Below are 12,839 nucleotides of genomic sequence, written 5' to 3' on the forward strand. Positions count from 1 at the left end.
ACTTTTAATTAATTATACATAACTTAAACTAATTTTCCAAAAAAATCTAAATTTTATCATAAAATAAATAGAATTTCATATAGTTCAGTTGATCATGAATTAAAGTACGTTGAAAAATATTAAAAAGGAGATCAAAGATGAGTCGCATCCTAATTATTTTTAAATAAAAAAAACAAAAACAAAGGAATTCTTAGAAACCTCGTGTAAGAAAACATCTTATAGTTTTCAACTATTCATTTACCCTACCTTACTACACCCCTCTCTCTTTCTTTCACCTATAACATTATCATCATCTTCCTTCACTGATCTTCAAAACCACCGTTCATATATTTGTCTCTCACTCTCTCAAAATTAAATCTCTTGAAAGATAGTTTTTTTCTCTTTTTTTTCTTAGATCACTTTTTTTTTCTCTTCTAATTTCCACTATTATAAGCTTAAAAATAAAATCAAACCCTATTATTTATTTTCACAAAAAGTGCACTAAAGATCCAATCTAGAAAAAAATACCTAATAATTAATGATGAATTCTCTTCATCAAGAATTTGAATCTTCATCAAACAAAGAAATTATGAACACCAACCTCATGAGCATAACGAACACATCATCATCATCATCAACAACATCATCAACATCCATGATGACCATATCATCATCATCTACTACATCATCAACAACATCACCACCTTCAACATCAACAACACCAAGTAGATATGAGAATCAAAAGAGAAGAGATTGGAACACTTTTGGACAATACCTAAGAAACCATAGACCACCACTCTCACTCTCACGTTGTAGTGGAGCTCATGTCCTTGAATTCTTAAGGTATCTTGACCAATTTGGTAAAACAAAAGTTCACACACAAATTTGTCCTTTCTATGGACACCCTAATCCACCTGCACCTTGTCCTTGTCCTCTTCGCCAAGCGTGGGGGAGTCTTGATGCACTCATTGGGAGACTTAGGGCTGCTTTTGAAGAGAATGGTGGGAAACCTGAAGCTAATCCTTTTGGTGCTCGTGCTGTTAGACTTTACCTTCGTGAAGTCAGAGATTCACAAGCTAAAGCTAGAGGTATTAGTTATGAGAAAAAGAAGCGGAAGCGTCCGCCTCAGCCGCCGCTGCCACCACCGGAATCAAATGCAACTACAACTGATCATCCCTAGTGTAAGTTACACCATATCATAATTTTAAATTGCGGCCTACAACTACAATTGCGACTGGAATATTGTGGAATTTGAAGTCTCCGCAACAGAATCGCAGCGCAATTGCGGTCACATCTGTCCGCATTTTTCACAATATAAAGGGTTGCAACGTAATTGCGACTGCAACCATTATTTAAAACCATGCATCATATAATTAATACATGCACAATTCAATTAATTTACTCGAGTTATATATTATTTTATGTGTGTGTCATGAACCAAAATTAAATTTATAATTATAAGAATGAAATAAAATTTCTTTTAAGCATTAGGGAAGGGATCAAGGGAGAGCTTGTTTTTCTTTTTTGAAAGCTATAAAATGATTCTAAGAATTAAATAAGTGTGATTTAAATATTATATGATTTAAAAAATCTTATTGTTCTTTAATTTTTTTTAAATATTAAATATATATTAAAATATAATATTAATCCTCTAAATTCTCTTGAGTCCATTATTGTTTTGTTTATAAAACAATATATATTAGTAGAATGTGATAATAGGAATTCAACTACAAAACTATATAGTCAATGAAATAAAGTACTCAAAAACATGTTAAATTATACACCGCAAAGGTTTAAAAAGAAGATTGATCAAGATTCAAACCATATTATTAATCTCACAAATAACAGCTAAAATTTTCTTATAACAAATAATTTAAGCTTAGCTATTTATGTTTAATTTGTAAAATATACAATTTTTTTATATTTAGTACTAGTACACACAAGAGTTTAAATAGAGATTACGGTAATAATTAACCGCAATCGTAATTTTTGACATTGTAGAGAATTGTAGGTCCAGTGCGACGCACCGATGCGGCCTCAATCACAATAAAACTACAGTTACAGTGACATTAAAAAACTATAATGCCATATGACCTAGATGGCAGCTGCAGACCATTATTTAAAACCCTACACAAACATATTTGGCTATGATGTTAGTTTAATTAATTGCATACCAAAAATGATATGAATACATGTACGTGTAAGAAAAAATGTATGTTTGTTTTAGTATTTTTTAAGTATTAAACTTTATTTGAATACTACCATTTATTTGTTTACTATATATGTTACTAATCTTAGACAATTTGTTTATTACCATTTATTTGAATACAACTTTGTTAATAATTTGTGTTAAATTTGCATAATGTTTTCCTTAGTTCAATTTGTGTATGTAATTAAATTGATTATATCCACAATAATTTATTATTATAAAATAATGACAAAATATGTAATTTTTGATTTGTATTAAAATAATAGAAAAATTAAAATTCATTTTACATATATGAATACAGTTTAAAATTATTGCTTATAAACTCTAGCAATATTTTATAAATGTTCTCATTGTATTGCTTTAAGCAACATTTATCAATTGTTGTCTGATATGACAACAATTAAAAAAATATTGTCTAAAGCGCGTTGAAAAATCTTTTCTTATTTCCATAGTTTAGTCAACATTTATAAATAGTATGCGAGAAAAATGTTGTCAATTCCGTTTGACAACATGTTTTCATGTTTTGGTAACATTTTCGAATGATGTTAAAAAATAAAAATGTTGTAGTGGTCAAAATTTAACTCTCTCATTTAATATTTAATATATATATATATTCTAGTAATTAAAACCTATTTTTCAATAACGAAATAATTTTTAATAAAAATATATAAATAATTAAATAAATAACATACAAAAACCAAAATTATATGAATTTAAGAAAGTTGGTCTAATTTTTAATCGCAAATTAACTACTCTTATTATTTAATTAAAAGATACATATAGAAGACAAAAACTATACATAAATATTACACTAAAACTATACACGGCATTTGACAACTTGCTAATACTGTGCATGATTATTGATCATCATCTTCCATTCTTATAAAAAGGTAAAGTTAGTCATATGAGACAGGGAAGGGCAAAAAGGTAGTTTCACTAAAGGTGTTGTCAATCAAAGAGAAAAGAGAGAAGCAGCAAAATCATGTTATTCCTTCATATATATTTTTTTTTACCCAAATGCTTTATACTGTCTGCATCAGTCATGTTTCAGTGTCACTATCAACCTATTTTTATTTCCACAAAAGCCCTAAAGTCCAAAATAATGTTTCTTTCTTTTCACAATTTACACTCTTCCCTTTTCTCTATTTGATCAACCACTCAGATTGAGCCATACAAACTCACTTGCTTCCCTTTTTTCGGTAATAAAATCTGCCATATTCCTAAATATCTTTTCACATAAAAAATAAATAACTCACTAATTATTTACAACCAATTAAAATCAAATACATTTATTTCACTAATTTAAAAAATATATATAAATATCATTATAAATTTATAATTAGGAATTTATGAATTCGAATTTAAGACACTATGTTTAACTTAAATATAAAGACATTTGTTATTTAAATTATGACTTAAGAATATATTTAATATATAATTGATAGAATAGAAGTGATTACTTTTAATTAATTATACATAACTTAAACTAATTTTCCAAAAAAATCTAAATTTTATCATAAAATAAATAGAATTTCATATAGTTCAGTTGATCATGAATTAAAGTACGTTGAAAAATATTAAAAAGGAGATCAAAGATGAGTCGCATCCTAATTATTTTTAAATAAAAAAAACAAAAACAAAGGAATTCTTAGAAACCTCGTGTAAGAAAACATCTTATAGTTTTCAACTATTCATTTACCCTACCTTACTACACCCCTCTCTCTTTCTTTCACCTATAACATTATCATCATCTTCCTTCACTGATCTTCAAAACCACCGTTCATATATTTGTCTCTCACTCTCTCAAAATTAAATCTCTTGAAAGATAGTTTTTTTCTCTTTTTTTTCTTAGATCACTTTTTTTTTCTCTTCTAATTTCCACTATTATAAGCTTAAAAATAAAATCAAACCCTATTATTTATTTTCACAAAAAGTGCACTAAAGATCCAATCTAGAAAAAAATACCTAATAATTAATGATGAATTCTCTTCATCAAGAATTTGAATCTTCATCAAACAAAGAAATTATGAACACCAACCTCATGAGCATAACGAACACATCATCATCATCATCAACAACATCATCAACATCCATGATGACCATATCATCATCATCTACTACATCATCAACAACATCACCACCTTCAACATCAACAACACCAAGTAGATATGAGAATCAAAAGAGAAGAGATTGGAACACTTTTGGACAATACCTAAGAAACCATAGACCACCACTCTCACTCTCACGTTGTAGTGGAGCTCATGTCCTTGAATTCTTAAGGTATCTTGACCAATTTGGTAAAACAAAAGTTCACACACAAATTTGTCCTTTCTATGGACACCCTAATCCACCTGCACCTTGTCCTTGTCCTCTTCGCCAAGCGTGGGGGAGTCTTGATGCACTCATTGGGAGACTTAGGGCTGCTTTTGAAGAGAATGGTGGGAAACCTGAAGCTAATCCTTTTGGTGCTCGTGCTGTTAGACTTTACCTTCGTGAAGTCAGAGATTCACAAGCTAAAGCTAGAGGTATTAGTTATGAGAAAAAGAAGCGGAAGCGTCCGCCTCAGCCGCCGCTGCCACCACCGGAATCAAATGCAACTACAACTGATCATCCCTAGTGTAAGTTACACCATATCATAATTTTAAATTGCGGCCTACAACTACAATTGCGACTGGAATATTGTGGAATTTGAAGTCTCCGCAACAGAATCGCAGCGCAATTGCGGTCACATCTGTCCGCATTTTTCACAATATAAAGGGTTGCAACGTAATTGCGACTGCAACCATTATTTAAAACCATGCATCATATAATTAATACATGCACAATTCAATTAATTTACTCGAGTTATATATTATTTTATGTGTGTGTCATGAACCAAAATTAAATTTATAATTATAAGAATGAAATAAAATTTCTTTTAAGCATTAGGGAAGGGATCAAGGGAGAGCTTGTTTTTCTTTTTTGAAAGCTATAAAATGATTCTAAGAATTAAATAAGTGTGATTTAAATATTATATGATTTAAAAAATCTTATTGTTCTTTAATTTTTTTTAAATATTAAATATATATTAAAATATAATATTAATCCTCTAAATTCTCTTGAGTCCATTATTGTTTTGTTTATAAAACAATATATATTAGTAGAATGTGATAATAGGAATTCAACTACAAAACTATATAGTCAATGAAATAAAGTACTCAAAAACATGTTAAATTATACACCGCAAAGGTTTAAAAAGAAGATTGATCAAGATTCAAACCATATTATTAATCTCACAAATAACAGCTAAAATTTTCTTATAACAAATAATTTAAGCTTAGCTATTTATGTTTAATTTGTAAAATATACAATTTTTTTATATTTAGTACTAGTACACACAAGAGTTTAAATAGAGATTACGGTAATAATTAACCGCAATCGTAATTTTTGACATTGTAGAGAATTGTAGGTCCAGTGCGACGCACCGATGCGGCCTCAATCACAATAAAACTACAGTTACAGTGACATTAAAAAACTATAATGCCATATGACCTAGATGGCAGCTGCAGACCATTATTTAAAACCCTACACAAACATATTTGGCTATGATGTTAGTTTAATTAATTGCATACCAAAAATGATATGAATACATGTACGTGTAAGAAAAAATGTATGTTTGTTTTAGTATTTTATAATTTGTAATGATGCAGAAGTTGTGAGATGAGTAGATGGTGTATTAGTGCAGTGTGAGATTGGGCGTGTGGATGCAGTGCAATGAGAGAAACTGCAAGTAGCAGTGTGAGTAAGTAATTTGAAGTTGCGGTTAGAAGCAGTAATAGCTAAAGGGTTTGTGTTTGTGTGTTGTGTGACCAATTATTCACGGTCCAATTTGTAATAAATACGTGTGTACTTGAAGGTGGGTCATTTATGACTCAGTTATGGATTTGCAGATCATGTTCCATGTCTACTTCTTTATATCCATGCGGTAAATTGCTATTACTTGTCTTCTCTTTTTTCACTTTTTTTTATTTATTTATGTTTTTTCTATTTCATCTTCATTAGACTAATTTCGCTTAATAATTCTATAGTTCTATGTAAACATTAAATTTTATTGATGTAACCTTTAATTATTTTTTATATTATTTTAACAATCATATCCATACCAAAATTTATAGAATTTAGAAATTTGTAGTTACTTGTATAGTTATATAGTCAATATTAAATATATGTATATTAAAAAATATATGATACCTTGCATTGAACAAATTCAATGAAGTATCTAACATTTTTTAAATTTTATGAATATCTACGAATTTAATTTACTCAATAAAACTATTTAGTATATAGTTGGATTTGTGAAATTTATTGAGTAATTCTAACAAGAGTTACTTGGGGAGTAAGTTGATCACCATATATATATATATATGTTAGAGTGAATTTTAGGTAAATATTACATGATCACTTAAAAAAAATTGAATCACTTTTTGTTATAATCATAGCTAATCTTTCATGGTTTAATGATGAGTAAGATACATTCATGTCACTTTCTCATTGTAATAATTATCTCATTAATGATGAGTATATTCTTTTATCATGTCATTTCATTTTTGTAAGTGTATTTCAAAATTAATTGTATGAAGTAGCAAAATAATGAATTCTTATATTAGAAAACAATATAAAACTAATATACATTATGAACCTATTCCAAAACTGGATTTTGCTATTTTTAATAAAATTTCAACAAAATATTAATAAAACTACATATTGGATAATTTTATAGAAATTAAAATTCTTATTTTAATTTTATAGATATTAAAATTAAAAAGATGAAATTTTATCGGAAATAAAAATATATTTAAATTTATATATATAAAGAAATGTTAATTATTACTATATTAGGCTAGTAATCAAGATTTGAATTATAGATTTTGTTTCTCAAACTTGTTCGCATGTTTCAGCTCAATCAGTACACCATAGGGGGACCGCTTTTTTTTGTGTGTGTATATATATACATGCCACTTAATTAACCAATGGTTTGTAGCTAGGATTGTACATAAATTTAAAATATATTCTATTTTGCTGTTATATCATTTCATGTGTATGAGTTTTCTTATACCAGTAGGGGGGCCATTCTGGTAGCTTTATTTGATCGGTCTAAAGTTGAGTTCAGGGATTTCATGTAGCTATAAATATATGTCAACTGTAGATATATAGTGAAAAATTGGACAACGCTTCAAACTGTCATGCAATTGGTAGCAACATTATGTTAGATAAGTATTTCTTTGGAGTTTGTGCAACACTCTCTTTTTGGGTTTCTGATAACTTCTCCTATTTCAGCGGGAGTTAATCAGTCGCAAGAGAAGAAACTACATGCTCTCAATTCATCCATTCATTCCTTGCCATTAGTCTTAAATTAAATTAGATTCCATCATAGTTTTCAATTACAGATGGATTACGTTACAAATATTTACATTGCAGTGAATGCGACTAATGCAGTCTAAATTATATCCACAGTACCATTACAAAGATTTCAAATTCGACAGTATTTTCAGTTGTAATTACTATTGAAACCAGAGTTAATAATATTAGACAGTCCTAATATTGGGAAAGTCCTACTACTAAAACCAATAAATCTCGCACAGTGTAGCTCAATGGTAAACGTTAAGATATTAAATGAGTTTTATGAAGGAAGCACAAGTTTCGATATTTGACGCTAAAAAAACTAATAAAATATGAGTTTGAGATTTATAATTTAAGTCAAAATAATTTCAAGCCTTATTAACACCGAACTGAAATAACGTATTATTATAAATTATTAAACAATTTAGTTCTTATATTTAATATACATTTAAACAACACCTTTAATTTTTATATATTCATTGAATATTTAATTTTCTCTCCATCTCTCATTTTATCTCATCATCAATATATTATAGGTTAAATTGCATATGTGGTTCTTTAATTTAATCTCAGATAACGTTTTTAGTTTTTTATCTTTTTTTTTTTCTTTTTGAGTTGGTCCTTTATTTTAATTTTAAGTGACAATTTGATATTTTATGTTTTAAAATATCAACAATGTTATCCTTTTTTTTATAAAAATTAAAAAAAATCATCAAAATTTTTAACCAAAACTTATAAAATTAATAATCATCTTCAATATAATGCAAATTTCATCAAATCCATGGCTCAAATATTTAAATAAACTCATATTTTCATCTCCAACAACATCAAATAAAGAATAAAAATATGAGTTTATTTCAAGATTTAAGTTATGAATTTGATTCAATTTGCATTTTATTGAAGATGATAATGAATTTTATGGGTTTTGGTTGAAAATTTTGATGATTTTTTTGAATTTTTTTAAAAAAAAAAAAAGGATAACATTGTTGACATTTTAAAACATAAAATATCAAATTGTCACTTAAAATTAAAATAAAGGACCAACTCTGGAAGAAAAAAAAAAGATAAATGACTAAAACGTTATCTAAAATTAAGTTAAGGAATTGCAGATGTAATTTAGCCTATATTATATCTATCATATCACCCACTCTATTTTTATTTCTCTCAAGATGTCAAATGAATTTTGAGTGTACATCAAACATTTTTCTAAATAATTTCATGGCTTTTTAGTATGCACAACTTGCTCAATTTATTATAGAAATTTTGATTTTGGACAGATCTATTTAATATACATTTAAAGAGAAAAAAATAGATATAATAATGTGATAAATGTAATAGGTAATGTGATGGGAAGAGATATGTTAAATAAGTGTTGGGAAAAGAATGTTCAAATTTCATCCTTATTTTTTAACTATATATGGTTGAATGAAATATCTTTTAGCATTTATGTTATATATAAATGTGAAAATTTAATTTTAACAGCACTCTTTTAATTTATAGATTGACATTTAAAAATTATATATCTTTTCGATATAAGTTTTTAAAATTTCTTTAATCTAAATATTAATTAAAAATAATTTCTAAAATATATTATATGTCGGACCAATTTGTGATGCTTGTAATCTGCATAGAGTTGAGTGAGTTCTCCTATCCATTATTAATGAAAATAAGTTGTCTTTTTTGATGAAAATAAGAAATGTTTGATTTTCTTCAATTCCATAATTCATAAGTTGTCTTATTTGTAACATCCAGTATTGCATGCCTCTGTCCAAAAAGGCTTTACACTATTTGTTTTATGAATCATGGTGTGAGCCATTTCTTGAAAGCATATATTTTTCCTTACAACACCATTTTGTTAGGGCGTTATATGAGAAGAAATTTTATGTTAAATGTCATTTTCTTCAGATAAGGTTTCAAAAGATTTTGTTAGGGTGTTCTACGAATTGTTGCGATACAAAAACTTTTCATTTTGCACTTGCTTGTAGAAGGTAGAAAATATTGTATGTGACTTATCCTTGTGTCTTAGGAATTCAACTCATGTCCATCCGGAAGAGTCGTCAACAATAATAAGTCTATTCTTATTTCCATTAACAAAGGTTGTCCTTACAAAACTCAATAAGTCAATGTGTAAAAGTTCAAGAGGTCTTGTGGTGGAAAAATCATTTTTTGAAGAACATTGTCTCACAAAGAACATTTGACTTATATTTAAGATTGGGTAATCCTCTTGCTAGATTAAGTTTGTTTAACTTTAAGATCATTCTCAAGTTAGCACGACCCTTTCATTTGTGTCATAACCATTGTTCTTCATTCATTATCATAAGACCTTTTACCTCTTGTTTTTCTAAATCAAAATGTTTAATTTTGTAAATATTGGTTTTCTTCTCTCTTGTGAGGAGTATGAATCCATTTGTTTGACTTATGGTCTTACATGTTTTTTTATTTATTGAAAACAACATTGCAACCACTGTCACTTAACTAATAAAACATTTTTTACTAGAGGGTAGAAAATCATTACCTAGTGTACTAGTACCAATGATCTTACTTTATTGTTCCTTCCAAATCCTACATATCCACCTTCCTTGAGGGTTAGGCTTTGGAACATATGCCTTTCTCTTGTCATATGTTGTGAGCATCCACTCTCAGGTGCCATAAATTGACGTTTCAACCTTTTTGCTAAGAAAGTCTACAACATATATTATTTTAACTTTAGGTACCCAAGTTTGTTTGGGTCCTAACTTGTTTGTCCTTAAAGGTATCATTTCTTTCCATGTTTTCTGAATAGGATAAGTTCTTTTGTCAGACATTTATTCAAACAATAAGAGCATAAAAGATTATGATTGCTAATATTCGTATTTTCATCTGTTTGTTGAAAATCAATGTCGTATTTATTGTTTCTGCTAGTTCTATAAATCATAAAGACTTGTTTGTTTTTATCTATGTCGTTTTCTAGTAACTCTTGAAATGGTTTTACATATTTAACAGAGTTACATTCAATTTGATTTCCCTTTTATGGTTTCAAAACTATGTTCAAGGGATTTGTATTTACTTTTTAGAATAGAATGTAACTGCTTCAAAGTTTGTAGTTTGCAAACATTCTATGAGTCTTATTAAGAAATTCATTTAAGGTGGAAATGAGCTCATCCCGAGTAAGAACAAGAAATACATCAATTATGTTTTTGTCTATTGACTAACTTTCAAAGTTAGAATGAACACTAGCCATAAATGCCATGTTAGCTTGTTCTTCATCTTCACTAGAATAATTATTAGAATCATCTCATGTTTCCATTAGACTCTTCTTTTTCCCCTGAATACTTTCTTTTTAGAATTTTCTTTCTCAAGCTTTGGACATTCTAATTTGAAGTGTCCAGGTTCTTTCCATTCATAACAAATGATTTGTTTCTTTTCTTTTTCCCTTTAGAATGTCTGAAGTTCTTCTTAGGAAATTGTTTGTTTCTTTTGCTCCATAGATGCTGAACTCTTTTGCAGATGAATTATAAATCACGACTAGAAGAAAAAAAAACGAAATTGCAACTGAATTTTTTAGACGGAAAAAAAGCAAAACATTTCTCTAATTCTATTGCTAAGTGTTAGAGACAATTGATTCAACAACCAATTTTATTTTGTCTGTCTCTAGTTTGCGTCGTTATTACAATTTTTCTAGTAGTGACTCATCATTGTCTAAGTCTACACTCTCGTCACAAACTCACTTTCATCTAGTTATGCTTCTGCTTGAAAAGCCTTAGCAGCATATGTCTTGCCCTTAGACATCAAAGTAATGGATTTTGACTTCTTCTTTGGTTCATTTTCATTCAACTCAATCTCATGGGACTGAAATGAACTTATGAGCTTTTCCAAAGGAAGTATGTTGAGATCTTTTACTTCTTAAATAGTTGCAACTTTAGGTTTCCACTTACTTAGTAAACTCCTTAGAATCATTTTAACATGGTCAACTATGGTGTAACTTTTATCAAAAACTTTCAGCCTAGAGACCAATAAGCATTTATGTTTGAATTAATTGGTTTGTGAGTTACCATCTTTTAATTATTTGACATATAAAAAACATTTTTTATGTGCATATTAGTATTATTATAATATATTTTATGATACATGTATTTTTTTAAATAGGAGCAACATTAAGGGATACTAATTCAAGAGCAATAAAGATTGTCGTTAGATATTTTATCTTTATTTTGATTTAAACATTAGGAGTTTTATCTTATTATAGTGTATGTATTAGTTTTTTTTTTTTTTTTGTCTTTTGATCAGAAGCAAATGATCTACTTACTTCAAATATAGATAGATAGGAATACAAAGAAAAAATGAAGACTTAAAAAATTGTCTCATTTTTTGCATAAATATTCTCATACATTTGTCCTCTTTATGATTGATATACTATATTATATTTAGTGTTCTATTGATGCTTGCACTTAAGCATTTGATACTACTGCTGTCACTAACATCAACAAACGCATTGTATGTATAGCACCGTAGAATTACAAGAGTAGGTAGTATCACATGCTTCATGGAAATATTAAAAGATTATCGTCTGAATCATAAGATGAACTTCATGATTAATTGGGTTTTTCTCATCACCACAAGGTTCTCAAAAATTATAGAAGGATCAAGCAAGAAGAAGACATTCATAGTTGAAAAATCATGAAAGAAGTTACACAAGGCTATGCTTGGAGTTATGTGACAAAACTCATAATGAGTTTTGTGCTAGATATTGTGATCCACGAAATGAACCACAACGAACTCTATAAGGGGGTTGAATAGAGTTTGATAATTTTGAAAATCGTTTAAAAATTGTTTGACTCGAATAGCAAAAAATTGAAAGTTTTTATTGTGATGGACTCGAGTATTACGCATATAAATTGTTCCTATCGAATCCTTGATGGTATTGTAATCAAACAACACAAATCATATGAAAATTTATACAAGAAAAATATTTGATTGAAGTTGTTTTGAAAAATATTTTTAATACTTTAGTCAAATTCAGAAGGATCTTAAAACAAATGCTCTATGAATCACAATTAAAAGAAACATAAAGAAATCATATTTTTCAATTTGAATCAAAGTCTTAGGTGTCAAATTCAACTTTAAAAACAAAAATTCATCCAAACGAAAAAAATCAAGACAAGATTATCAATAAAAAATTCTAATAACAATATTTCTATCAATTTAGTAGTAAAGCAAAAAAATGCCACAAAACTCCGAATAAAATGAAAATCAAAGAATAGTGTAAATTACATAAAGGAAAGAGTAAGGGAAA

The 12,839-nt window shown here is 28.0% G+C and overlaps 2 protein-coding genes across 6 annotated transcripts; both read left to right on the forward strand.

Annotated features, from left to right (window-relative positions):
* Window positions 1-236: 236 nt before the first annotated feature.
* On the forward strand, window positions 237-2,191 carry LOC101507597 (protein LIGHT-DEPENDENT SHORT HYPOCOTYLS 4-like). Of its 2 annotated transcripts, none has more exons than XM_004497814.4 (2): window positions 237-1,160; window positions 1,981-2,191. In XM_004497814.4, exon 1 carries the CDS (start codon window positions 518-520, stop codon window positions 1,157-1,159), a length of 642 nt encoding a protein of 213 aa, XP_004497871.1. In that variant the 5' UTR covers window positions 237-517; the 3' UTR covers window position 1,160; window positions 1,981-2,191. The 2 variants fall into 2 exon arrangements, with proteins under 2 accessions (XP_004497871.1, XP_073223257.1); XM_073367156.1 differs by having other exon boundaries at window positions 1,991-2,191.
* Window positions 2,192-3,885: 1,694 nt separating this feature from the next.
* On the forward strand, window positions 3,886-6,166 carry LOC101506852 (protein LIGHT-DEPENDENT SHORT HYPOCOTYLS 4-like). 4 transcript variants are annotated; one of them, XM_073367120.1, is made up of 2 exons: window positions 3,886-4,806; window positions 5,637-6,166. In XM_073367120.1, the coding sequence occupies exon 1, from the start codon at window positions 4,164-4,166 to the stop codon at window positions 4,803-4,805; it is 642 nt and encodes a 213-aa protein (XP_073223221.1). In that variant the 5' UTR covers window positions 3,886-4,163; the 3' UTR covers window position 4,806; window positions 5,637-6,166. The 4 variants fall into 4 exon arrangements, with proteins under 4 accessions (XP_073223221.1, XP_004497868.1, XP_004497870.1 ...); XM_004497811.4 differs by having other exon boundaries at window positions 3,887-4,806; window positions 5,627-6,166; XM_004497813.4 differs by having other exon boundaries at window positions 3,887-4,806; window positions 5,881-6,166.
* Window positions 6,167-12,839: the final 6,673 nt, after the last annotated feature.

The sequence above is a fragment of the Cicer arietinum genome, chromosome 4 (assembly GCF_000331145.2).
Source record: "Cicer arietinum cultivar CDC Frontier isolate Library 1 chromosome 4, Cicar.CDCFrontier_v2.0, whole genome shotgun sequence".
In the NCBI taxonomy this organism is placed as follows: domain Eukaryota; kingdom Viridiplantae; phylum Streptophyta; class Magnoliopsida; order Fabales; family Fabaceae; genus Cicer; species Cicer arietinum.